Genomic DNA, 27,706 nt, shown 5'->3' on the forward strand with positions numbered 1-27,706 from the left:
GTAGTTATCCCAGTTTCTCTAATAATTTCTAAGTGGCGGAAATCTGGGTGAGAGGGTGTATGCGCACCCAACACCATGACAGGGAATACTGAAGGATTTATAGGCCACCAGTTTATTGCACAGCACATAGATAAGGCAGGGATCGATGACTTAGAAGGAGTATGGCACACCTCCACAAAGTATATAGTCCACACAGGTATGGATTTACAGTCCCACTAAGGGCACAGTTCCACACAGAAATATAGTTCCAGTCCCACCAAGGGCACTGTCCCACACAGGATACAATTCCACACAGGAGAAGACTAATCCACCTTTGTGCTTGTGTCCCAGAACAGCATTATTGGACAATTGTTGTTGGGGGCAGGCTAGACAGATTTATGTTATCTCTCTGGAGCAGGGCCCAAAAGGTCCAATTGGCCTAAGACCAGCCCTGTGTCCCACACAATGATGTTTCAACCCCACACCCCCCTCCTGGAGTTAAGTCCACCAAAAGGTGGCAACCTTAGTTACCACAATTATACAGAACCAAAGCTCTAGTCCAGTGCAGGAAAGATTGCAAAAATGATTGCAATCCTTTGTTCCCTGGGGCAGTGTTTTAGAATCCCCCTCCAGTAGATTGTGGGGGTGGAAGGAGCAGAATCAGTGAGGGTTGGTTCAGCTACCTGACACCTGGTCCCCTCTCATGTTCATAGAGGAGCTAGGGTGAGCCTTTTGTATAGCTCACATGCACAGCTCTGCTTTGGAGGGAAATTCAAGGAACAAAGGAACCAGAGCTACAATATAAACTCTGCAGGGGGAGAGCTGGACCGGCCCTGGGCAATACCATCAACACAGGGGTGCTGTTCTGTGTTATAACAGCCATGACCAGTGTTTAAGTTCAGCCCACTACTAAGCTCCAGAATTCATGCAATTTCCTCCTCTAATTAGTGTTCTAGGTCAGACTACTGACCATAATAATGAGGAAGAAAACCTACTATAGCAGTTTGGTATAACAAGGGTATTCCCAAAGGTTGCCAGATATAGCTCACAACAAACTCTGGAACTGAGAAAAAGGCATGCTGGGAGTTTTAGGGAGGGATAGGCTCTGATTTCTGGGAAAGCTATAAAGGCCCAGGCTTAGGGAGACAGGTTTTGGGGACAGTAGGCTGCCCTAATGTCAGTCCATGGGTACAACTTTGCTGGCCTGCAGCTCCACTGGAACACTTTCTGCAAACAAGAGGGTCAACCATGTAGCTCCCATATTTGCAATAGGCGATACAAGTGGCAGTGCTGCAATGCAGGAGGGGTAGGAGGAGCAGGAGCAGAGCAGCTTGGCCTAGAGGGATTCAAAGGGAAATGTGCCATGATTTTAGTCCTTCCCAAGTGTGTGAATGTAAAATCCAAAAAGAGCAGGGAAAGTGCATAGGATTATTCGAAAGACCAACTAGAATGGTGGGGCCCTCTGCAGAACCTACCCCAAGCCAGAGTCCCTGGTACCTAACAAATTTCACCCCCAGTGATTTTGGGTTTCATTGTCCTTTAAGAAGAGATCAACCTTAGTGGTGTATGGGCTAGCAGGAAACCCACGGGTCTTTGCAAACTTTTGATTTTTGGGAGGGTGGTGGGCCCAGGATCCATCCCTCTGTTCAGTTACTTTCCTCTCCCCAACACTCTTCAATATACTTTTCAGGTTAAGTTCCTGCTGCCCAATTTAATTTATATACTTGCGCTGGCCCAGGTATTTAAGTAATTGTGGCACACTGGATGGGGTTCAGGTTGGAGAGGGCGGGCTATAGTTGGCACATGATGTGAATCACTAATCCATGTCACATTAATGTGTTGCCTGTGCATTAGTCTATGACAAATACACGTAGTTCTGATTCCTTTTGCAGATGGGGGGCGCTGCAGTCATCACCATAGGAGCATGGACCTTGATGGAAAAGAGCGGCTACATAAATTTCCTTGCCACTAGTACACTTGCTGTGTCTGCGTATATTCTACTTTTTGCTGGAGGGGTGGTCATGGTGGCAGGATTTCTTGGCTGTGGTGCAATGATACGAGAACACAAAGGCTGTCTCACAGTGGTATGTAACGATGGAGAACCTTAATACATTATAGGTCATGTAAATGACCGTAAGTGGTATACAAATACAGGAAAAAATACTATTGCTAATAAATGCACTCAAAAGCTCTCCTAAGTAGGCAATGGATGCGCAATTACAAATGCAAGATGATTTACCAATAGGAATCTTTTTCCCCAGTGCCAGTGTTATTTAACATGGGGAGATTGTGCTACTTTTGTGAATTGCTGATAATGAAGCTTCTTGGAATTTACAGGTTTAAGGGCTCTGGCACACGGGGAGATTAGTCGCCCACGGCAAATCTCCCTTGTAGCGAGCGACTAATCTCCCTGAAATGCCATCCCACTGGCAAAAATGTAAATCGCCGGTGGGATGGCATACTCGGCACCGCGATTTCACTGAAATCGCAGAAGTTTCCTCTAAAGGTAACTTCTGCGATTTTGGGGAAATTGCGGCGCCGCGTATGCCATCCCACCGGCGATTTACATTTTCCCTGGTGGGATGGCATTTTGGGGAGATTAGTCGCCCTCGACGAGGGAGATTTGTCGCGGGCGACTAATCTCCCCGTGTGCCAGAGCCCTAATGCAATTAATTGTGTTTAGCAAATCCTTATAGTCACTAGTGAACAGTGTAGCTGGTGTCACTCATCTGCCTTGTTTTATAGATGGCAATTATCCTCATTTTCGATTGGCAATAAAGTTACCCCTTTGGATATAGCCTAAAGTTGTTACGCTTTAGACTACTGTAAAGGACTTGATGCCTCACCCAAAAGACTGTAAAGGAGACCTTTATGTTACTGGTAATTTTCAGGGAAAAGGAAATATTTTTTGAATGCATAGTTATTAATTTGTTTTTGCATTTTGTTCTATGATGGCTCAGTGATCTTAATACATCTGCATTCTTGCTCTAGTTACTGATTATCAGAACCTAAAGGTAATAATGCTTGGCCGGTCGACCCTCCAGTTCTGCCCCCTACTCACTCAGACCTCTGTCCCCCTGGCTTCCCTGCTCCTGTTATTCACTTGCTTGATTTCTCACTTTCAGAGCCAACTCTCAGGCTTTCTGCTGCTCAGAAGTACACCCTCCCTAGGTACATGCCTACCCTGCCTTCCCTCTATTTCTGGCCATGTTGCCTATTTAAGAAGATTTACTGTTGCTCACCAATACTTATATTTTTAAGAACTACAAATTCGAGCACACCCCTGGCTTCCTCTCTTCTGTTATTCCCTTGTTTGCCAACAGAGCCAACTTTTAGTTAGGCTGTCTGCTGCTCTGAACTGCACCTTCCCCAACTGTACCCTAGGCATAGGCTTACCCTGCCTACCCCTAGTTCTGGCCCTGTTGCCTATTCAAGAAGATTTAAATACTGTTGCTTACCAATACTTATTCATAAATTGTTGGACTACTAATCCCAGCATAGCATAGCATATTATCATGGTTAGGTCATGCTGGAAGCTGTAGATGAGCTGTAATTGAGTGAGAGGAGAGACATTTATCCCATGAATACAGAGCTGCCTTCTTTTGGCAGCACTGAATTCATTAGGAGTAGGCAGGGAGGGTCACATAGTCGTCACTTCTGCTGCCCTTGAACTTGCACATCATTCAGTCATAATAGTTACGGAGTGTTTGTCGCGCTCCCATTTTTCATCAACCATGCCCAGTTTTGACACGTCTGTGACTTTTTGTGCTTTGCCCCTTATTGCTCTTTCACGCCTTACATGCCTATAGTATATTGAACTATGTGTGATTCATAAATAGGAATCATAGGTGAGTTCTGTCTCTGAGTATTATAACACAAACCTAAATAATTTTAATTGTGCCCAGAAATGCAATATAAAATACTGCAAACTCATGCAAAAGGCATTTTAGCTGTTTAATGAGAACTTTTCATCTACGGGGAGAAGTTGTGCAATTAAAGCAACAACCAGATAAAGAAACATATATCTCTTGAATGTTTTAACATGCAATGCAGATTCCATTGACCTTTATGGAATTTCTGTGCAAGCACTGATGGGGAATATAGCAGAGCAAGTTTAGGAGCTTTGCCTTTAGCAGCAATGCCCGATGGTGGGCACAGTATCATGGGTTTAAGCACTATAGGAGCTTCTTAAAGCAACCCTATCTCTCGGCTGGAAGTGTATAGGGGACTGGTGTTGTTGCTGAACTGTAGGGATTATACGACAGGATAAAGAATAAATTAAAGCGGTGCCAGTCATTTTAACCATGAACTGAAGGTTTACTGAACAATCTTACACCTTTGGTGTGAACAATTACAGGAGCTAGCTACTTGCTAAGCCTTGTTCTCAGGGTTGGGGCTTTATCTTGGACCCCTGCACTGAGGCCTACGTCCACCTCAGGCCCTCTGGCAGATCTCCCTCTTGCTATGATGTAGAGCAGATTTATAACTCAAGGGACCAGGAATTGATGTAAACCCTTGGGTATATGAGCAATACTTCATTCCCACAGGGAATAGGTGACTGATTGGGACTTCCAGGGCCAATGGACCAAATTAGCTTGGTTTCATACCATTGGTTTCATACCAGGAAATACATTTTAGTTTCTTTGGACATGTCATTTACCATCTCACGAATGCAATTTATACGTACAATATATTTCAATTTAAATCCTTACAATGTACGGAGTGTATTCAAGATGGTGGCATAATAAGATGGACTTTCAGGAGCTCCCATTCTTCATTCCATCGTCCTGCACATTAAACGTCAGTGATTGATCCTAGATCAAGTGCAACAAGCACCTGGTACCTTACTAACACCCCTAAAGCACATCTGCACGGGGAGAAATGGAAATAAAGCCTGTGGCGAACCTTCTAACCACCTGGAAACAGCCTTCTCCCTGCAGCTGGTTGTGGAACAAGCCCACCATGTTCCATCCTGACCTCTCCCCTCAGGAGCACCTCCAAGGCCTCTCCTGGCGAAACTTCTAAACTTTAGAGGCGCAGCCCTATTGACAGACGCAAAGGCCCCATCATGGTAAACAATGCTATTATTTCCATCTACTGGACTTTTTCTTGGCACTTCAGAAGCAATAAAGACACATTCACAGCAGTGAAAAATTTACTTTGGGATGAGCAACTGGTCTATGCCATGATGTATCCAGCGTGCCTCCTAGTCCAGGAGGGTTTGAACATTCACTTCTTCAACACACTAGATGAGGCCAACAGTTGGCTAGACCAAAGAAGGCCTAGGAAATGAAGGCCCAATACTCCCCTGGCTGAGCACTAACAGCTCAATCACCGATATGACCCATACCATCTGCAGAGCTGCAATGCAGCAAACCCCGGGATATAATTACAGATTGACCCTGCTCTTCCTAACCGGACTGGAGGTGGAAAGCCTTGACAAACTTGCACCCTAACTTCATTCTAAACACATAAGGCCCATGACATTTGATAATGGGTACGGTCTGTTTCAATGTCATACCAAATTCCTGCCTTTCTAAAACCAGGGCCCACTGACATGTCCAAGCAATCAACAAGCTAATCAACTAGATTGTGCTAAGCACCTGCATATCACGATGTTGCTGATCGCTGCTGATGCATGTATATTTGGGGACAGGAATATACACCCTTGTGTATGCTTCCACAAATATTTGGAAAACGTTCCCTAGTGGGGCAATCTGTTCCCCTTGTTAACTGTTACTTGTATTGGCCCACCAATGTGTTTATCTTAGTTACTGTTGTCTATGAAGATTTTCATTCATCCAGGTCATGGTATATCTAGTATAAATAAATTTAAAGCAATTTATTTATACTAGATTTAGTTACTGTTGTTTAGTTTTGTACTGTATTCTACTCACTCTCTCTCTATTTTCTTCCTCCCTACCCCAATTCAATCCTTCTGGGAGTGTTCTATACCTTCCTCAGTACACTAAATACTGTTACCATGGATGTGTTGATTATGTAACGGAATGTGAGGAGGATGAACTTAAAGTACAAAGGAGCAACATTGTTTAGATACCTCAAAAAATGTCTACAGCTAACATGTCCATTAATGAACATATGCCAGTGGTGTCTCCATACTGGTGTGAAAAGTTACCCCTTTTCAATTTTTAGAAGTTAAAACAGACCCACAGGAAAGCTTTGTATTCCTCCACTGTTAGATATACAACACAGTGCTAACTCTTTGTGCTCTCTATGTCCCCCTTGCACCTATGTGCATAATAGGTGATCTAAACATGGTCATGAATCCACGTATTAATAGGATCCCCCCAGGAAACAGTCCGAGCTCCATATTGGCCCACTAGTCTGAAGCAATGGCTCTATTCGATACCTGGAGGAGGGTAAAACAACCCCAAGCCAGGGAATACACATGTCATTCAGCCACTCACAAAACATTCTTGTGCATTGATCTTGGCCTATGCACACAGGGCTTCCTTTGATATGTCACAAAGATTACTATACTCCTGCAAACACTGACCACTCTCCCCTTCCGGGCCAGCACACCACTAGGCTCTGGCACCTCAGCCCCTTCTGGCTTAAAATCCCAGCCATAGCTGAAGATAATGATCCCCAACCAGTGGTTTGTGAGCAACATGTTGCTCACCAACCCCTTGGATGTTGCTCCCAGTGGTCTGAAAGTAGGTGCTCATTTTCGAATTTCTGGTAAGGAGGCAAGTTTTGGTTGCATAAAAACCAAGTATATTGCCAAACAGAGCCTTTTGTAGGCAACCAAATAGCTAATTATAGCTCTTATTTGAACTGAACCCCCAGAAACTTTTGCCATGCTTGTGTTGCTCCCCAACACTTTTTCCATTTGAATGTGGCTCATGTGTATAAAAGGTTGGGGATCCCTGCAATAGAGCAATACTGGAGGGAAGAAGAGAACACAATATTAGTACAATCTATAAAGCACTAATGGGGGGCGGGCAGTTGAAGGAAGAGGTCAGACACCTAGAGATGGCAGATGTTGCGGCACAAAGGGACTTCTCAACGACTTTCCTCACCCTTTACCAGCTTAGTGGCTGCCTTTTGGACCCTCTTAAATAACTCAATAATATCCCACTTGAGCACTGGAGACCAAAACTGCACAGCATATTGTAGATCAGGTCTTACCAGCACTCTGTAAGTGTAAGAATAACCCCCTCCTCCCACAAATCTATGCCCCTTTTAATCCACTTGTGGGTGTATTTAAACCTTTGAGTACATGAGAAGTCTCATTGTTAATGGTTTAACTTTAAACATCTAACAATAAGGAGTGTAATACATTGAGTGCCTTATACCAGTGCTGGGCCACCCCCAAAAAAATAGAAACCAGGGTTTTGGTCCTTGCTCTTATATTACACAGATTATTGTACCATTTTTGGGTCATTATATTACACTGGAATCAAACATGGGGAGCGAGGACAGACTTGTTCACTATGAGAAAACTTTGCCTGTAGACAGTGATCAAAATGCTAGTCTGACATGAGCCCAAAGGTAGCACAATGGGGCAAGTGATATTATGGGAAATGTAAATGGGATTATATAACAAGCCCTTCCAGCATATAATATTGCAAAGAATGTTGCAGGGATGAGTTTTACCAGGTCACTGTACAGTGCTACAGTCACATGACTATTCAAAGTAAAGCTCTCTAATCCTTCACTGCTTAAAAATATAATACGGCTGCGAGCAATATGCTGTCAGCGACTTTTGAATATCTCTCTTGCCCCCTGGGGCCAATTTGTGTAGTTCTCAGGCATAACCCAGTTAGGAAGTGCAGGCAACTCATGATTAGCCAGGCTGGGGTTATAAGAGTCATTCATTTCAGTCCCTTCTGCTGTCAAATCATTAACTCCACCGTGTGGAACAGTAACTAAACACAAAAAAGTTATGGTTCCAAGTTTAATGTGCCTTTTCTAAAAATATAGTCCATAGTGGGGTCCTTCAGGGTTCTGTACTGGGTCCACTTTTGTTTAACTTAATTAATGACTTACAGGAGGGTATTATAAGTAATGTATCGGTGTTTGCAGATGACACAAAACTCTACAGACCAGCCAGTTCTATCCAGGATGTGACATCCTTGCAGCAGGATCTTGACCAACTGGCAGTCGGGGCGGCTAAGTGGCAGATGAGCTTTAATGTGGATAAATGTAAGGTCATGCACCTGGGATGTAAAAATATGCAGCCACTTATACCCTTAATGGGACTGCACTAGGCAAATCCATAATGGAGAAGGACCTTGGAGGCCTTGTAGATAATAAACTTGGCTGTAGCAAGCAATGCCAGGCAGCAGCTGCAAGGGCAAACAAGGTTTTGAGCTGTATTAAAAGGGGTATAGATTCACAGGAGGAGGGGGTTATTCTTCCCCTTTACAGAGTGCTGGTAAGGCCCCATCTAGAATATGCCGTGCAGTTTTGGTCTCCGGTGCGTAAACGGGACATTATTGAGTTAGAGAGGGTCCAGAGAAGGGCAACTAAGCTGGTAAAGGGTATGGAGTTATGAAGAAAGACTGGCCAAGTTTGGTCTGTTTACACTGGGGAAGAGGCGCTTAAGGGGGGATATGATAACTATATACAAATATGTAAGGAGAACTTATAATAATCTTTCTAATGCTTTATTTACCAGTAGGTCCTTCCAACTGACATGTCAAGGGCACCCACTCCGTTTAGAAGAAAGGAGGTTCCCTTTAGATATTTGGAAAGGGTTTTTATAGTGAGAGCTGTGAAGTTGTGGAATTCTCTCCCCGATTTAGTTGTGCTGGCTGATACATTATATAGCTTCAAGAAGGGGTTGGATGGCTTTTTAGCAAGTGAGCGAATACAGGATTATGGGAGATAGCTCTTAGTACAAGTTGATCCAGGGACTGGTCCAATTGCCATCTTGGAATCAGGAAGGATTTTTTTCCCTCTGTGGCAAATTAGCAAATTAGAGAGGCTTCAGATGTTTTTTTTGCCTTCCTAGCAGTTAGGCAGGTTATATATAGGCATTAAAGTTAAACTTGATGACATGTGTCATTTTTCAACCTAACTTACTATGTTACTATATTCTCCATGCCATGTTATTTTAGTGCACACAGAACATACAAACTCCATGCCGATAGTGACAGCACTGCCATAGTGTCCTATAATCTATAGAATTAGTGGCCTATAATCTACAGAAGGGGATTTAAACCTTCTTCTAAAACTGTCCCACTGCACTCCCTATTTCTGATGACCAAAAACTTAATTATACAGGTATGGGATCCCTTATCCGGAAACCCGTTATCCAGAAAGCTCCGAATTACGGAAAGCCCATCTCCCATAGACTCCATTTTAATCAAATAATTCAGAATTTTAAAACTGATTTCCTTTTTCTCTGTAATAATAAAACAGTACCTTGTAATTTATCCCAACTAAGATATAAATAATCCTTATTGGATGCAAAACAATCCTATTGGGTTTAAGTAATTTTTTATAGTTTTTTTAGTAGACTTAAGGTATGGAGATCCAAATTACGGAAAGACCCCTTATCTGGAATACCCTTGGTCCCGAGCATTCTGGATAATGGGTCCCATACCTGTACAAGCAAATAAGGACTAATTTGCAATTACCCTGGGGGCAAATCAGAGAGGCTCCCAAACAATTGAGTTTTTTTAATAAGTATCCCTTGTTTCTGACAAGCATGCAAGCATGTTTCTGACAAGTGGGTGCACTCCTATTGCTTATAAAAAAATGGAAGCCACACTAGGGACTAGGAAGAAGATTTAAACAGATGTCAAATATCCTGCACCCAAGCACCTGTAGGGACCCATAGGGTTAAGCTCCCTATGGTGTTATCCCTTATCTTTATGTTATCTGTGTTGTAATAGGGCAGAGCCCTCTACACTCAGATTACTGTTATTAGGCTGCCCTCTATAGGTTTAGCCAGGTTGACCACTCCCCTTGTGCAGACTATATAGTGTCTTGCACCAGGAAGTGTCTTCCTCTTTGGCTGCTGTTCTCTCAGGCTGCATGTCATCGGGCCTGAGACACACGGTCTCAGTAAAGAGAACTGCCAGTTTATAAGTCGGGGACAGGGCCCCGTGAATGAGAATTATCCAGCACAGACAGTTTTACTTATAGCACCCTCTAGAAGTGGTGAGAGTAGTCAGATTATTTAGCAAGGGCAGTTAATAGCCCCAACCAGGAGTTGTAACAAAGGGTTTAGTCCACCCCGGCTCTGTAGTCGTTCTTTAGGGACCGGTTTTATTAGACGCCAGGTACCAGTGTTAGGAGCTCTCCCCTGGACCACAGTCGGCCGGAACACTCCCTTCTGAAAGGTCTATATCTCAGGTGTCAACTAATCCTCTGTGCATCCTCCAAGTGGGTTATTCTGTGCCTAAAGTGTCACATCCGCTGTACTATCTGTGACATCATACACTGCTGTGTCTGTGAGTATACCCTGCTGCACTATCAAGTTGTGCCTTTCAATAAATTGTACTATAGTTGATCAGCAAGAATCCTCTGGCGTCCATCTTTTATCACCTGCACACCACACCTCAGCTAGTTGTAGTTCCACTACACCCTCGCTCCATCCTGATTCTCCCATATAGCGGAGGCTCACCCCTTTGTATTAAGTGTCGCAAATGTAACCCATGCTCTCTATTTACCACTAGCCTGGGTTTATTCCAAATTGGGTCAGAAAAGCGTTACATTTATGGCGCCCAACGTGGGGCCCGAAGGGTTAAATTCATTTTGAAATTTTCGGAGCCATTACCTGAGGGGCTGAGTAAAAGTGTGTGTGTTGCTTTAAATTTTCCTGACAGGCACTGCCGGACGCGTTAGGCAAAAGGCGCCTGCAGTCCTGATCGAAATCTCAGATAACTAATTGGCCGTGGGTTCGGGCTTGAGGATTCCTCCCGTTACTCCCATTGGCTGGCGGATCTGTCACTCACCGCCCTTATAATTTGGCGCTCTTTTTGCTACGAAATCCCGCGAGAGGCGGGTTGTTTGTGAGATTTGGCAGCCATTTTCCGTGACCCTGACGTCACGGCGGCCATCTTGTGCCTCTCACTTGCATGAGCAGAAGAGACGCATGTGGGTGAGCTCCCTTCAAAGCTTCTGAGCTAACTTGTTGCGCGACTGCCAGCACGCTAAACTCACCTGCACTACCTTTGCCAGAAATTATCTACCACTGCGGCTGCAGTAGGATCGGATATCTGCGCCCCCCAGGACCAGCGGCTGCGGCCTGGGCACTATCGCACCGAGGTGCGCAAGAAAGTGAGTACCCCACGGCTGTGGGTTACCCCATATCTGCACAAAGAGTCGGATTGCGGCTGCGACATATACAGCAGAAAATCAATAATACCAGCGTCACAGCCTACGCTACTGGGACTGTGCCTGTGCTTAGACCGGATCGCGGCTGCATCCGGATCTACCTAATAATAATTATCTTGCCAAACCCTGTACAATAGACTGGCCAAGGATCCCTGAGCACGCCTACAGGAGGCTCTTGCAGTGTGGGATATCTTACAACAGGGGTTTGCACTACATTGCTGCGGCTGCAGCCATAACTTCATTGGTCCCAAGATGGCGACCCGCACTGATAGCCCACCGCCACAGAAAAGGTATATGTGGCTGGGCACTTTTGGAGTTGAGTACGGAGATGAAGGGGAGGAACTGGTAGTGCCATACTGTGGGTGCTGTGGACAGGAGGTTAGTAAGGCGTTGCAGGATGTGAGAGCCAGCTGCCCTGCCTGCACCAACAAATGCTGGACTGACCCCATAGTGAGGGTGGAGACCCCCCTCAGAGCCAGTACAAGCCCCCTGAGGCCTACTACCCCAATTCCTATCCCAGAACCCAAGGAAATTGTATCACCACCCCAGGCTGAATCATCTGGGGATATATTGCTGTCCTCTTCCGACCACTCAGGAGAGGTTCTGGACAGTGTGTCTGAGGCCATATGGCCCTATAACAGGAAGGCAAAGTCTACAGCCAGTTCTGTGGGGGTTGAAGTCACCCCTGTGGAGAAACAGCTACAATTGCTGGGGCTCTCTGCCAGGCTGGGCAGAGGCCGTTCTACCACACCAGATGGGGCTAGTGGAGGATTATCACCGGGTGGTATCCCAGTACCTGGACAATCCAGGCGCAAATACCCTAAACCCAATTGGAGTGCCATGGAGTTCGGGCGCCCCATAGAGAGAGATCCTCAGGGAGAGGAAGCCACTCCTCCACAGTTGCCCCCACAGGAGTCTGAGGCTGCTATTGGAATGCCGGATACCCCGCCACCTCCCTACAGTTTCAGTAAGGATGAGACCTGCTGGGTGGCTCCGGGCCGTGCAGACCCTGAAAAGTACCGGGCTGTTTCCCGGGTGCAGAGACTAATAAACTCTAAAGTTTATGAACTCTGGCAATTTTATATGCCCTATGCCCCCGAGTGGGTATACGATGAGGTGGACAAGCACCTTGATGAGTGGATCTACGGGGAGCTGACCCGTAGAGAGAAGATTGGCTTTGGGGGCTTGCTTACCACCAACCCACAGCGACGCCACCAGGATGTGGACTACCTTGCAAACATTGCCCGAGAGTGGTGGTTTGGCCGGACCGTCCTCAAACACCGGGTTCGTTCCTGTGGCAAGTATCAAGAGGACCGAAATTTCTCTTTGCTGTCTGACCTCCCCAGTGGAGGCAAGATCGACAAGCCCCATCCGGGCTACTACATCTCTTACGAGGCTACAAAGGCCAGGTTTGACCGCAACCTCCATTAGGTGGGTGGAAAACCCCATGCGGTTCTGGATGCCCCTCCCTGATGGGATTTTCCCCCGGGTGGGAGGTGGGTAGAATGTCCCTAGCTGTTAAAGGGATTACCCACCATATTTGGGCACCCCTAAAGAGACTGCCGTATTTTTGCCGCCATAGGGTGACCCAGTTCTTCAAGTTATGTCCACAGTGGTGGACTTGTTTTCTATTAAGTTGGAACTCTCTCAAGGAGAGACTGTAAAGTTACCAGTTGGGTGAACAAACAAAGACTGCTGCGCCCCATCCCACTTCAACTTCTATTTTCATCTACCTCATCTAAGGGTAGAACCCTCTGCCTAATCCACACCTACAGAGTGCATGTCGGGAGATTCATGAACACTGGGTTAGGGTGGAAGGCCTGGACTTAATAAAGTTGATGGGTGGGGATGTATTACAGTTTAAATTGTGCCCAATAACCGTTTCTTTACAGCCAAGCATGTGCCTGGGGACCCCTGAGTGAAGGCAGGATCGTCCTCATGTGTAAGAGTTTCTGTTATATCCCTGTTGCAGGTTACAGGTGGTATATTAAGGATACCTAAGTGTGTACCTGAGCACCACTGTTTAGGGGCAGGAAGGTGACTCAAGATTTCTAAGTATTGTGCCTGTCATACCTCTGTTGCAGAGTCAGATGGTATGTCATGGATCTATAAGTAAAGTGCCTGAGTGATCTATTATGACACTCATGAATGTATATGGTTTACAGTAACGTAACTAGCAACGAAACAGTTAATATTTTGTTTAAATCAAAAATTCTGTTACAGCTAAGATGGTGCCTGGGAACCTGTACCTCAGAAAAATTCCCATGTGTGCACTGGAGTGATCCTACAGGACATTCAAAGTGTATATGATTCAATAAAGTTGCTGTATGTGCCTAATCTTTTCTTTACAGCTATCCAATGTACCAGATACTCCTCAGGAGAGGGTATCAGAAATGGATGTAAGGATACTGTATTTTTGCACTAAATCAATGCACTACTGTTTTTGCTTGAAATGTGTACTTAATATTATTTGCCATTGCCGGGTCGGAATGGATTTTTCCCCCGGGTGAATGTAGGGACCCATAGGGTTAAGCTCCCTATGGTCTTATCCCTTATCTTTATGTTATCTGTGTTGTAATAGGGCAGAGCCCTCTACACTCAGATTACTGTTATTAGGCTGCCCTCTATAGGTTTAGCCAGGTTGACCACTCCCCTTGTGCAGACTATATAGTGTCTTGCACCAGGAAGTGTCTTCCTCTTTGGCTGCTGTTCTCTCAGGCTGCATGTCATCGGGCCTGAGACACACGGTCTCAGTAAAGAGAACTGCCAGTTTATAAGTCGGGGACAGGGCCCCGTGAATGAGAATTAGCCAGCACAGACAGTTTTACTTATAGCACCCTCTAGAAGTGGTGAGAGTAGTCAGATTATTTAGCAAGGGCAGTTAATAGCCCCAACCAGGAGTTGTAACAAAGGGTTTAGTCCACCCCGGCTCTGTAGTTGTTCTTTAGGGACCGGTTTTATTAGACGCCAGGTACCAGTGTTAGGAGCTCTCCCCTGGACCACAGTCGGCCGGAACACTCCCTTCTGAAAGGTCTATATCTTAGGTGTCAACTAATCCTCTGTGCATCCTCCAAGTGGGTTATTCTGTGCCTAAAGTGTCACATCCGCTGTACTATCTGTGACATCATACACTGCTGTGTCTGTGAGTATACCCTGCTGCACTATCAAGTTGTGCCTTTCAATAAATTGTACTATAGTTGATCAGCAAGAATCCTCTGGCGTCCATCTTTTATCACCTGCACACCACACCTCAGCTAGTTGTAGTTCCACTACACCCTCGCTCCATCCTGATTCTCCCATATAGCGGAGGCTCACCCCTTTGTATTAAGTGTCGCAAATGTAACCCATGCTCTCTATTTACCACTAGCCTGGGTTTATTCCAAATTGGGTCAGAAAAGCGTTACACACCCATTGTAGCTCCTATGTTTGTGACACAATAGGACCATAATGAGCCAGCAATGGTACTGGATGGGGTTTGGAGTGGCAGAGCACAACCACTGTAGAGGTGTAGTTCACCTTTAAGTTAACTTTTAGTATGTTATAGAATATCCTAATTCTAGCAACTTTGCAATTGGTCTTCATTTTTTTTTTTTAGTTTCTGAATTATTTTCCTTTCTCTTCTGCCTTTTACTAGCTTTTAAATGGGGGTCACTGACCCTGGAAGCCAAACAAATGCAGCTCTGTGAGACTACAGTTTAATTGTTATTGTCATTTTTATATCCACTGCCTGGTTGCTAAGGTTTCAAGGCCCTAGTAACCACAAATTCTGTTCAAATTCAAAACAGAGAGCTTATGATCAAAAAGCTGAATAACTGAGAAACCACAAAAATTAAGGCCAATTGCAAATTGTCTCAGAAAATCAATATCTATGTCATACTAAAAGTTCATTTAAAGGACATGTAAACATTACACACAAAAATGTAATCAGTGAACAGCCTCTTTGAAATCTTTCAAAACCTTCCACACTGGTTGTCCAGAGGTTAATAGTAAGGCTGCAACATCCCCTTAATCACTTGGATTTCCTTCTCCTCCTGAAACCCACTCTGCCCCCTCCCTCGGGAATTTGCTTTGGCTGTTGGCTTGTGGGCATGTTCAGCTGTTCTAAGATCAGATTACTAAACACGCCCTCCAGTCTAGCAGCCAGTGAAGAGATGGCATTACTGGTTCCCATAGAAACTCAGCTCCAACTGTCTGCTTCAATTTTTTTCTCCTAACTTTCTCTCCTGAGCTCAGCTCAAACAAAGCAGAACTTTTATCAGACACAGTTCAGCCTGTGCAAGTCTGTATTCTTGATGAAATGTATGCTGAATAAGGGTCTGTGTGCGTGTATGCTGTTTGCATGTATCTGATTATGAGGAAAAATGGCCACCAGGTGAAAGCTGCTATTTGGTTTAGGAAAATGTGATGGTGCTCAAATGATATACATTGTAGGCAAATGTAGGCTTTACATGTCCTTTAAAGGTAAACAACCCCTTAAGGAGTATGCTAGGATTTGTAGTACATCAACGGGTCCCATTAGATCAGTAGTATTGCTGAATATATCCAATATATTGAGATTATAGTCCAAACCTTTGGAAAGGCAGATGTCTGGGAACATTTGGATAACCTACGCCAACAAAATTTACAGAACATTTGTAGAAAGTGAGTGGAAACAATAGTTCTACATACATTAGATATTTTCTTTGACAAATATTCAGTGAATTATTCAGTTTGGTTCATGCACCAAATATAAAACGCTCCAGCATTCTGCCTCTGTGCCCCTCCCGCTGTTCTCAAGTCATGCCAGGCTGGGCACAGTAGTCGTCTGTAGATTTCTATACTGCATGTAATTTCATGATTGCTCATGCATGCACTAGGCTAAATATACCTTTGGCTCATCTTTTAACACTGCAGGCATTTCAGTAATAAGAAGCCTTTTTGGCTCTTTGAAGGTGCTTCCCACTGTTAAAAGTCTAATCCGCTTGTTTTTATAAAAGGCCTCCTAGGGTTTCATTTTCCCTATGAGATCTGAAATACTTATAGTTTTTACACAGGGCACAAAACTCCGGAATGGCAAAATATAAGGGGGTGGGAGAACTTTAATTGGCTATTGTTTGTTTGAAGTTTTTCCAAAAATAGCACAGTATCGAATTTTGAAAAGGAAATACTTTAAGGGTTATATGAATATTAAAGGATTTTTCTTTCTGCATGAAAAACTAAAAGCCTTAGGGTCTGCTTGGACAGATCACAATTGCTGCCCTAAAACTGTCCACAAATGTCATGTCATGACTGTTGGACTGCTGGACCTCCTGGCTTCTAATTACCTTTCACTAAACACTGGGTTAAGAATGTATCCCAGTTAGTTTGGGTGTATCTGCCATTCCTGGTGCATCAATACCCACCAGCCTTGTTGGCCACTTAGATCCAGCCAAGCACAGCTCCCACCTTAAATATATCCTCCCTTTTCTTATCTTCTGGCCAGTGCATAAGAGCTGAGTCCCTAGCTCCTGCAATATCTTGGAGCTTGAGTTCTGAGACCTGTCCCTAACTCTTATTACCTCTGCTTTCCTTGTGTGTGAATTCTTGCCAGGCCATAAGAATCCTAGCCATGTCTTAGTATCCTTGACTGTCTTGCCTTACTGTTATATTCTTTTGTCCTGTTCTATTCCTGCTCCATCCTACTCCAGACTGTTCACTTCTGTGAACATATCGATCTCCATTCTGTCTGTCTTAATCTACATCTGCTCCATCGTACTACAGTCTGTCCTGTTCTAGTATCAGAACATATAGGGTTTAGCCCAACTGAATGAGCTCATGTCAAAACGTACTTTCCCATTAATCCCCCTTTGTACACATGCTGCCTGAAAGACTGGCCACAGTCCTCTATAGAAATCCATTATGTAACCCCTTTTTGGCAGGAAAACAGACAATGACCAGCTACAGTAGATTGCAATAGAACATGGGGTACATTGGACTCTAACCACAACTCACTTATGTTGTGTGCAAAAATAAGAAATAAAGAGAATGCCAGAAGATTCTTGCAACAAACAGAAACAAAACTAGTCCATTTTCCAGGACAATCAAGGCAGGGTTATCAATACTCACAGTCCACAGAGGCAGAGTAGAACAAACAATGATCAGTTTCAGCACAGTCAAGGCAGAACTAAGACAGCATGTGGAGAGAGCTTATGGTAGTTTAAGTAGTTTTCCCAGAGGGATCCTATAATAAATATTAACCCGTCTCTGGATAAAGCCTCGTTCACAAGGTCCCTGCTCCCCAACTTCACTAGTAAAGCACAGCTTTTCTGGGGCCTTGTTGATCCCAGGCTCAGTGGTATATCCACCTTGATCAACAGATTCAGGCCAAAGAGGAAGGACCACCCTTAACCAAACACTATTTCAAAGTATGGTAGAAAGTGGTCATAAGCCTTATGGGCCAATGATACAGAATATGCAAAATAGATTCATGGGCATCTGCCCAGTAACAATGAAAATAAAGAAGGTAGAGTTTAAATCTATAGGGGATGTTAACCCTATAGCTCCCTACACTTACATAAACTATAATCGTCAATGGAAAACTTCTAAAGTGGACCCTCATGGACCAGCATCATGGTCTTGCAGAGGTCTAGCACTTAAACAGGAGGAGGAAACCAATATTATTATACTAGTTCTCAAGCTGTATCACAATTACCACTTTCCTTGGATCTATTAGAGCAAAAGTTTTGAGGCTCCAGACCTTCTCTTGACAGTTCAAGCATTTTTCCCTCTGCAGAATAAAAATAAAATGCTTTCGGTACACGCACACAGGTGAAATAAGGGTATGTTCTCTGATTTTGTTATTGTTGATTTTGCCCTGGTGATCCAATAAATGCATATGGTCCTTCTGCAATGCAGCTGACTAGTCCTCTTGTGCTATATGCATCTGTGTCTATTCCCAGTGCCAGTCTACACAACCTAATCAGATCCAAATATTTAGAGAAAAGATTGGCACAAATTGTCATATCAAACTATTCCATTATTAAAACATGCGGGTTCATTTGTTTCTCTCTCCACCTCCTCCACTTAGCTGCCCCAAACTCTATGCACCTTCCACCAGAACTCCTTCTTCTACTTCAGTTTTCTGTCTCCCCTATGCTCCTTCCATCATTCGTTTCTTCCCTGATTTTTCCCCTACCGCTGTGTCTTCTCTATCTCCTTCTTTTTCTTTCCTAATCTTAAAGTGGACCTGTCACCCAGACATGAAAAGCTGGATAATAAAAGCCATTTTCAAATTAAACATGAAACCCAAAATAATTTTTTTATTACCACATCCATACCCATTATAACAGCATTTTAAAATCCCAGCTGTCAATCATATAATGCCTGCCCCGCCTCTATGCCTTAGGCATAGAGGTGTGGCAGTCAGTTACTTTCACTTTCAATTCAGAACTACTTAAATGTTGCTGCACTGCTCACATTCCCCCTCCCTCCTCACCATGTAATTTTGTAACCAGTGCATGGACATGGGCATCAGGTCCCCCCATACTGGCACAGAAACAAGATATTGGCAGAATGCAATGCCGCTTTGATAACAGTGTCCACAAAATGGCCCCTGCCTGCTTGCTGCAATTGTGAATTCCAAGGCTGAAGAAAATAAGATTAAAATAATTGATATAGTGTAAGTAAAGTTTATTTTGCTTGCCAAACACAATAGAAAACAATATGAAATTATTTCTTAAGGTGACAGGTCCGCTTTAATTGCCTCCTCTATGATCCTTCCATTTTCCATCTCTATCCTGGTCCTTTCCCCACCTCTGTGTCTTCTCCATCTCCTGCTTCTTCTTTCCTAGTCCTGTCTGCTTCCTTTATGCACCTTCCCTCATCTGCCTTTTCTCTAATATTTCCACCACCTCTGTGTCTTCTCCACCTTCTTCCATCTCCTTAGCCCATGCTCATGCCCCCTTTCAACCTTTCCAATCCCTGTTCTCCCTCTGCCTATTCATCACTCTTGCCCTGATCTCCTTTTCTGCCTTTTCTCCTTCCCCATCTCCTTCCCATGCCTTTCTTGATCCCCAGTCATACACAATATGGTCAGTTCCATTAGAAGCCTGTATGCTTTTGGAGTTTGGATGGAAAGTCATTTAAACACTCTTTTAAAACCACTCAAGTTTTTCCTTGCCTTTCCTATTCTCTATAGCAGGGGTCCCCAACCTTTCTTATTTGGGAGCCACAGTCAAATAAAAAGAATTGGAGAGCAGCATAAACATCATAAAAGTTCATGGAGGTGCCAAATAAGGACTAAGATTAAGGCTATTAGGCAGCCTCTATGTACACTTACAGGGGGCTTTATTTGGTAGTAAATCTTGTTTTTATTCAACCAAAACTTGCCACCAAGTAAGGAATTCAAATATAACTACCTGGTTTGGGGGCACTGAGAGCAACATCCAATTGTTGGTGAGCAACATGTTGCTCACAAGCCACTGTTTAATATTTATAGGCAGTGCTGAGAGGGTCTACTAGGGGGCAAAAAGCTGCCACATGATAAATTTAAGAGACCATATTTTAGTGTAGAGATTGCAAAGGGAAAGTGCCATCTGCCTCAATGCCATGACTATCTCAATCTCATGACTAGTAGATACACAGCATTGCAGAAGGATAGATGGTGATAGATTGGTAAGAATCACTACCTATGGCTAAAATTATTTTACTGAATGTTTCCAAAATTATTAATCTCACTTTAATACAATATTTTGTTTGTAAAAGAGTCTCGCATTTCTGTATTTTTCTTTCCAGTATTTATCAATATTAATTTCTGTCTATGCGGCAGAGCTGGCTGCAGGGGTATTGGCTTATCTGTACCATGAGACGGTAAGTGCAGTATTTATGTATATTATTCTACGCTGCATTAGGCACAATCTCTCTCTTGTTATATATTACTGTAGCAATGCCAGAGGAGTGTTCTCATATTTAATGGATATTATTGTCGCATTACTTTTACATGTGTTTGCCTTTACTTGATTTCAATCTTCTCTTTAAATAATGTTATTTAATTGTATCTCTGTGCCAGACAAGTAATGCATTTGTGACTGGTGTCTTTGATTATACTGAGGATCTGACCCTAAAAGACCTAGCAATCACAAAAAAAAAAAATATAATGATCTCAGTAAGGAAAAATAAAGTTTGTGACCACAAACAGACTTTTGTCAGCACAAAATTGTTACAAAGACATTTGATGACAAGTATAATCGCCATGTTTTTTTCCCATAATGCAGTGTTTTCCCCAGAATTCCAGTGTCATTGTGCAACATGGGGCACTGAGTCTGGTTGATGTCATTTTCGGTGTTCGGTGTGCATATTTAGATGCAAGTACCCTGTGCCCATTGATGCAGGGTACTGAGGAAATCCTGTCTTCACTAGCGATGCAGCCCCCCGGACCAGTTTTGATTTTAAAGTTGTAAACGTGGAGTGGGAACAGCATTGGGGTTGAGATAGAGGGAGCAGCATTGGGGTTGAGCACAACTCATGCGCTGGTTACAAAAATATATAGTGTTCATTTTTGTGCTGACATAATGAATTTTGGAATTATAAAGCAGTTTTTGTTGTTACAGAATTATCTTTGGTGCATGTTATTTTGTGATAATTTAACATATAAAGGATCGATTTCAGATGTGCACTGTTTTTTTTACCTACAGTTCAGCATTTTTCCCCACAATTTGAATTTTATTTTGGCCGAGCCAGTGTTGTGTTCACCACAACTGAGTCTAATATTAATGCAATAGCCAGTGCAATTTAAAATGATTTGTACACAAATGTTTGTCAGAATTATGATCTTTGCCCATAATTATCTGGGTGCAGTCTGCTGTGCTTATTAGCACATCTTGCAGAGGGAATCCTGAAGTTACTGCAAGCTAGAAGGTGATGGCACCTCCATGGTTCTCTATAGGGAACTGTAAAGAGCATCTGTGGACACAAGTACCATTAACAAATGGCATCAATGCCAGCAAAAACTTGCCTCCTTTCTAGCACAAATGCAGCTGAGGATGTTGTAATAAATTAGCTATATTTTGTTATCACAAACTGGATTTTTGTCATGAATTTTTGGCTTTCAAAATACAAGTACAAATAAAGGGTCATTTACAAATGCAACTGCAGTGTACAAAGTGCAATTTCATTCACAAATCGCCACTTTTTTTTACCCATAATGCAGTGGGTTTACCATATTTCCAGCATAATTGCGGCTGCATTCCAAGTTGTGACTGCTGCATCAAAACATGCAACTGAGCATGCGTTCTGATGCAAATCAGGTGCAAAATGAACTTTGATTTTGAATTTGAGAAACGTGTAGAAGTAAAGGCACTGTGTTTTAGATTAATATTTCCCTTAGTTTTCCAAAGTTACAGTGATTTATATCTCATGCTCTTTTTATTTAATTCTTTTCAACATAAAGATAAGCGAAGAACTAAAGCAGAATCTCAATAAGACGATCGTGGAGACCTACGCCGAGCCGGGAAAGAAGCACATTACTAGTGCTATTGATCATCTCCAGCAGGATGTGAGGAAATCTTAATTATTTTTCTACTTTTATGAATATTTAGCAGGTTTTCCAGAGCAGTGTAAATAACCAAGAAAATCCTTGGATATGCAGCTAATAAAACATTTGTAAGCACAGAAAGAAACTGCATGAAGGAAATGTAAAATCGTTAAGGACTACCTTGACTTAACATAAGAGGGTACGGACAATTATTTTAAAACATATAAATATTACAAGTGTTACAACAACAAAGCAGCAATTAAGAAGGCCAAAATTGGGAACAGATTGCTTCACAGGCAACAACTAATTGCAAAATTGTTTGGAAATATATGAATAGTAAAAAAAGGCTTATGAAATGGAAATAATTTGATTTTAGGTGGCACTATAAAAGCAAATGTGCCTCATCAGTTCTTTTCTTTAAAGCAGGGATCCCCAACCTTTTATACCCATGAGCCACATTCAAATGGAAAAAGGGTTGGAGAGCAACACAAGTATAAAAAAGGTTCCTGGTGGTGCCAACAAGAGCCATAATTGGCTATTTAATAGCCCCCATGTGGACTGGCAGCCTACAGAAGGCTCTGTTTGGCATTATATTGGGTTTTTATGAAACCAAAACTTGCCTCCAAGCCAAGAATTAAAAAATGAGCACCTGCTTTGAGGCCACTGAGAGCAACATCCAAGGGGTTGGTGAGTAACATGTTGCTCACGAGCCCAGGGTCGGACTGGGCCGCCGGGACACCGGGAAAAATCTAGCAGTGCTCTCCCTCCCCTGACTCCTCCTACTCCTCCCCTGACGCGTCAAATTTATGCACTCGGAGGAGGATGTCGGGAGGGGGGCCCTGCGAGGGGGGTTGGGGGCCCCCTGCGGGGGGGTTAGGGGACGTGCCTGGCTGGGGGCACCTGCGGGGCCCCTGGGACAGTAGTCCCGGTGGGCCCTTCACCCCCCAGTCCGACTCTGTACGAGCCACTGGTTGGGGATCACTGCTTTAAAGTATACAATAGAAAATAAGAGTTCCAGCATCTTCTCTTTAGTGGCACAGATGGCTTAGCTTGATCAAGTCAATGTGAATGAGGCCCAGGGCCTGATGGAATACACCCTTGAGTGATTAGGGAGTTCAAATTTAGCTAGGCCACTTTCTCGCATATAAATATTACAAGTGTTATAAAGCAGCAATTAAAAAGGCAAAAAGCTTGGAACTGATAGCTACATAGGCAACAAATAATTGCAAGATTGTCTAAAAGTATATCAATATTAAAAAGAATTATGAAACAGAATTATGAGACTCTAAAAAAGCAAACGTGCCTCATAATTTCTTTTCTTTGGTGTATGCAATAGAGACATATGAGTTTCAGGACATACTCTGTAGTGGCACAGATGGCTTAGCTTGATAAAGTCAATGTGAATAAGGCCTGCTAGCTTATTCGAAACATTTAACTTTATGTTCTGGCAAATGGCATTACGAGTAGGAATCAGCATGGTTTTATGAAAGACAGATTGTGTCAGTCACATTTAATTGCTTTTTAGGTTGTGGGCTTGGTGTAGATGTGATCTACTTTGAAGCAAACATGAAGAACCTCAATGATGATGAGCGAGCAAGTCTAGGTTGTTTGTGATCTATTGCACATCTATTTCATTCTCAGACATCATTTGCCTAATTTGAAACACAGAACAGGGTCTAGTAATAATAGAGATAATTAATGCAGTCTCCCTTGAGCAAGAACTAAATGGGAAGGGGTTGGTACAGGGGCAGTGGCTCCCATTTGGACCACTGCTTGGGACCTGGCCTAGTTTTAAAAATAAAATGTTCCATAATGAAAGCAAATGTCGTTGTAAGCAACTTTCCAATATAAATTGTTTCAATGGTTCAGCAAAGGACAGGCAGACACTGCTTTTAACAGCAATTACATTCACAAACCATTAAAATGATTGCAGACTAGAAAGTTACTTAGATATTTTCTTTCAAGTTGGCATTGGTAATAGTGACATTTTGATTCTTTGCCTTCTGTGTGCCAGTTCCATTGCTGTGGAAGTGGCAGTTACAATGACTGGCAGCACAGCGAGTACATCAGCTCAACGCAGTCAGAGGATAGAGTAGTACCTGACAGCTGCTGTAAGACAAAGACTCTGCATTGTGGGAGAAGAGACCACCCATCTAACATATACAGAGTGGAGGTAAGGAGAGCACTTGCCAATACCACATAGATACCAGATATTGAAGTGTTCATTTTGCTCTTTGGGCAAATCTCATTATTTCTCTTAAGCCCCCATAATAATAATCTCTTTTCATGTTCTCCAGGGCCAGCGGCCCAACTGATGCAAGGGAATACTCCTAGTGATGTGCAGGCCAACTATTTGCCAACCAAAACCTGCCTCCTTCCAACCCAGAACCTACCACCCCCACTGTGCTGTCATCACTTATGTACCTGTGTTCCACCCAACCCGACCCCACAATCTGACATCACTGGAGGAGGTTGGGCTGGGCAGACATAAGAACATAAATAAAAGACAGCAGATAAATCAAGAAGGAAGGTTGGAGGGGCTGGGGAGCACTGGTTATGTGGATGGGGAGGGCCACAGAACCACATCATGTAGAAATGAGTACAGCAGCCCTTGTTAGTAACAATCAGACCACTTTAATTGGTCCTTAGTTTCCCTTTAATAATCATGTTATTTGCTTATAGGGAGGATGTATTACAAAACTGGAAGAGTTTATCCAAGAACACCTCTTGCTTATTGGAGCAGTGTCAATAGGAATTGCATGCTTGCAGGTAAGATGTATCACACAACACCACTTTATATTATGTGAGCATAACCACCAGGGGGCACTGAGTGGGCCAGCGGGCACAAATAATTTTACATTTCACAATAGAAACAATGTCAGTACAGAGACACATCCACCAGGGCCAGAACTAGAGGTCTAAATCAGTGGTCCCCAACCTATCTTGCAGCAAGGACCGGTGTCAAGCACGAAATTTTTTCCTTGGACCGGGGGGGAGGGGCTGCACACGTTCACTCGCACCTATATACGCACAACGCGTTCTTATGCGTGTCCATCTGCACCTTTATATGTGCAGGGCGGTCATCTGTATCTTTATACATGCTGCGCTTTCCTCCACGTCTCTATATGCGCGTCTCATTGATCGGCGCAACTAAACCCCCGGCGCATTCATTTACTTCCCGGCCGAGGTGAATATGCTGTGTACGTGAAGCGCCGCCTGAAGAAAAGCTTGTATAACAGTGTTGCGCCTAAAAAGATGTGACGCTTTTATATGCGCCTTTCTTCAGATGCTGCTTTGCGTACACAGCATATTCACAGAGGCGGCCCACTAGAAAGCAGCCCACTGCCTGGCAACGGTCCACGGACCAGCAGTTGGGGACCCCTGCTCTAAATTCTTGAAAGGGCAGGCAGGAGCTGTCTGTGCCAATAAGTGAGAGGGGGGGGCAAGTATGTTGGGGACAGGGTAGTTAGCCAACAGTGGGCTGTTGTGGCGATGGGCAGAAAGGGCTGCTATAAGTAATTATGGGGCTTCATACTTCTAAATTAGCTGGGCTCTAGGGATGTGGCCCCTACCAATGGGTAAAATGTGGTCCAGTGGAAAAAAAAATGTGCACAGCCACTCCTCAATTATACCAAAACTCCACTAACAATCTACCCAAACCTGCCTACTCCTGCTCAAGCACTACCCCTTTTGTGACCAATTAATTGATCTTTTTCATTTTAAGGCCCAAGACTGCAGTGCTCCCTGTAATTTCCTGATGGCATCCCTGTGGGTTGGCCAGAGGGTAGTAAATAAAAGTAGGTCAAGAGGTACTTGCCTTCAGCAGAAGCAAGTAGCTCTTGGCCGGTAGTAAGATCAACGGTCCCGCTTGCAGAGGCTAAAGGATATGGGTAACAAAGGTTACGCTCAAGCCAATGATAGCTTTGTAGCTCAACCATGGCTTACCCAGATTTTGTTGGAGACCTGCACTTTGTGAATGCCCTCTAGCAGGGGGTAAGGACAATGATGGCCTGTGCCACCTGCCAAGTGTCTGTATAAATGCCCCCTAATGTCACTCTAGGGAGCCATATCAGTAGTTGCTGGACTATAACTCCCATTGCACTTTTACCCTTACTGAAAATGCAATGCAGTAATATTTGGGTGGAGCAACAGTTTTATGGAAGGCATATGAGCCATATAAGGACCCATCCCTGCTGTTCCTGCGCTACAGCTTCCAGCAAATAATACTTTTGGATTAAAACATAAAATCAACACAAAGAATTGTGCATGTTTATCAATAAAAAGTAACTAAAACTTCAGTGGGTCCAACAGAAGCAGTACTCCATCAGTATGTATACAGAAGCTTCAGTTCCAGTTGTGTAGGCCTATGTGGTCCTTGTCCAAAAAAATGCCAGGTTTAAAAACTGTCTAGGTTTGCCTTTATCAGAGCAGGTAAATCTGAGGTTGATAAACTTCTTATAACCAGGGTGACCTAAAAAACAGCAATCAGAAAGCAGTCCCTCAAACGAAAAGAAATCAAACACTTTAGCACCACCTGCTGGAGAAAAGTCCTAACTACATAAAAATGTTAGTGATCTTCACGTGAATTACTTGTCTTATTCAAACATTTGCCCCAGCTTGGGCCTTCTAGGGCCCCCACCAGAAAACCTGACATTAGGGACCACTCTCACAACAATTAGATACAGACAGTGCTAAATATAATAGGTATCATATAGACCTACAATGGAAATAAGAAAAGGCTTATGGGAATTGGCCTTGGCTGGGGTCTATGAGGGCTTTGTCCCACCTTGGTAACAAGCAGTTAAAGAGATTGTGTTGCGGCACAATGTATAGTAGATATGCTTCCATTAACCATCATCTATCTGGCTGAATACATAATAATATATGAATGCCCCTGTACTACCAAACATTGCTAGGTTTAAAACCCTCTATAATACTGTACCAGGTAAAAAGAAGGGGGTACACAAAATCCTTTCAAAACTACTACTTTTGAACAGTAAAGCAGTGTTACTGTCTCAGCTGAGTCCTTGCTGCAACTGTGTGGAGGAAGGGTGATGTAGTTCAACTGCAACTTGATGCCCATCTCCCTTACGCTTCTAAAGTGGATTCTAGTCTCTTTCTGGGCTTGCCTTTAACCCGAGTATGACTTCTCTAACACTTTAATTGAATTTTGACTGTAAGGTAGGCAAATGGCTGAGGTCCAGCCAATACTACCCATACTGCATAGTTCTGTACCTGCGGTGGCCAATTGTGACTAACAAGCTAATAAGTGGACAACAAGCTATAACCATAGCTGGGTTACAAGACCTGGAGCAAATGGAGCAAATATAATCTCTTTTCCTATATTATTTAAAGGCTTTCCATGCCGGATGGATAATAAAAGAAATGTAACTAAATTATACTTTGTCTTTCTATTCCATTTCATCTAGCTCGTTGGCGTATTACTGACGGCTTGTTTCCTTTGCGTGCTCTATAAGGAAGAGAAGGAAGAATCCTATGATGTCATGTGATTGGGCAGATTATACCATCCTCTTATGTTCACTGACTATAAGATCCTCAGAAGATAGGGGTTTCATGGGCAGGACAGAGGGCATTTGCAAGTGGCTCCTTGGGGCCCATCCTTACTGCATATCTAGGGGACCCCTAAATTCTATATGTCTGATTCCCTTTGTCCACTATAACCTACATGTTGGTTGCTCACATGTAAGTAATGGTTATTATCCTGTAAGTGTGGAATCGGCAGCTCTCTGCATTCATGGTGGTGCTTTCTGAATAAGTCGTGCATCCCTAACCCCCCCTTCCCCCTGCAGGGGCCCTTGACCGATGTCCTCCCCTGAATGCACTGAATGTATGTAAAGCGTGCCAGGGGAGGACATTGGAGGCCAGAGGAAGCGGCAATAGGGTCGGGTCTAGGCCGCTCTGGCC

General features: G+C 43.6%; 1 protein-coding gene across 1 annotated transcript; it reads left to right on the forward strand.

Moving 5' to 3' along the window:
• Nucleotides 1-1,840: 1,840 nt before the first annotated feature.
• On the forward strand, nt 1,841-27,703 carry LOC101732684 (tetraspanin-11). Its single transcript, XM_031898684.1, has 6 exons — nt 1,841-2,063; nt 20,044-20,118; nt 21,698-21,802; nt 23,796-23,954; nt 24,464-24,550; nt 27,211-27,703. Exons 1-6 carry the CDS (start codon nt 1,872-1,874, stop codon nt 27,289-27,291), a joined length of 699 nt encoding a protein of 232 aa, XP_031754544.1. The 5' UTR covers nt 1,841-1,871; the 3' UTR covers nt 27,292-27,703.
• The last annotated feature ends 3 nt before the right edge of the window (nt 27,704-27,706 follow it).

Source organism: Xenopus tropicalis, chromosome 3, assembly GCF_000004195.4.
Source record: "Xenopus tropicalis strain Nigerian chromosome 3, UCB_Xtro_10.0, whole genome shotgun sequence".
Classification (NCBI taxonomy): Eukaryota; Metazoa; Chordata; class Amphibia; order Anura; family Pipidae; genus Xenopus; species Xenopus tropicalis.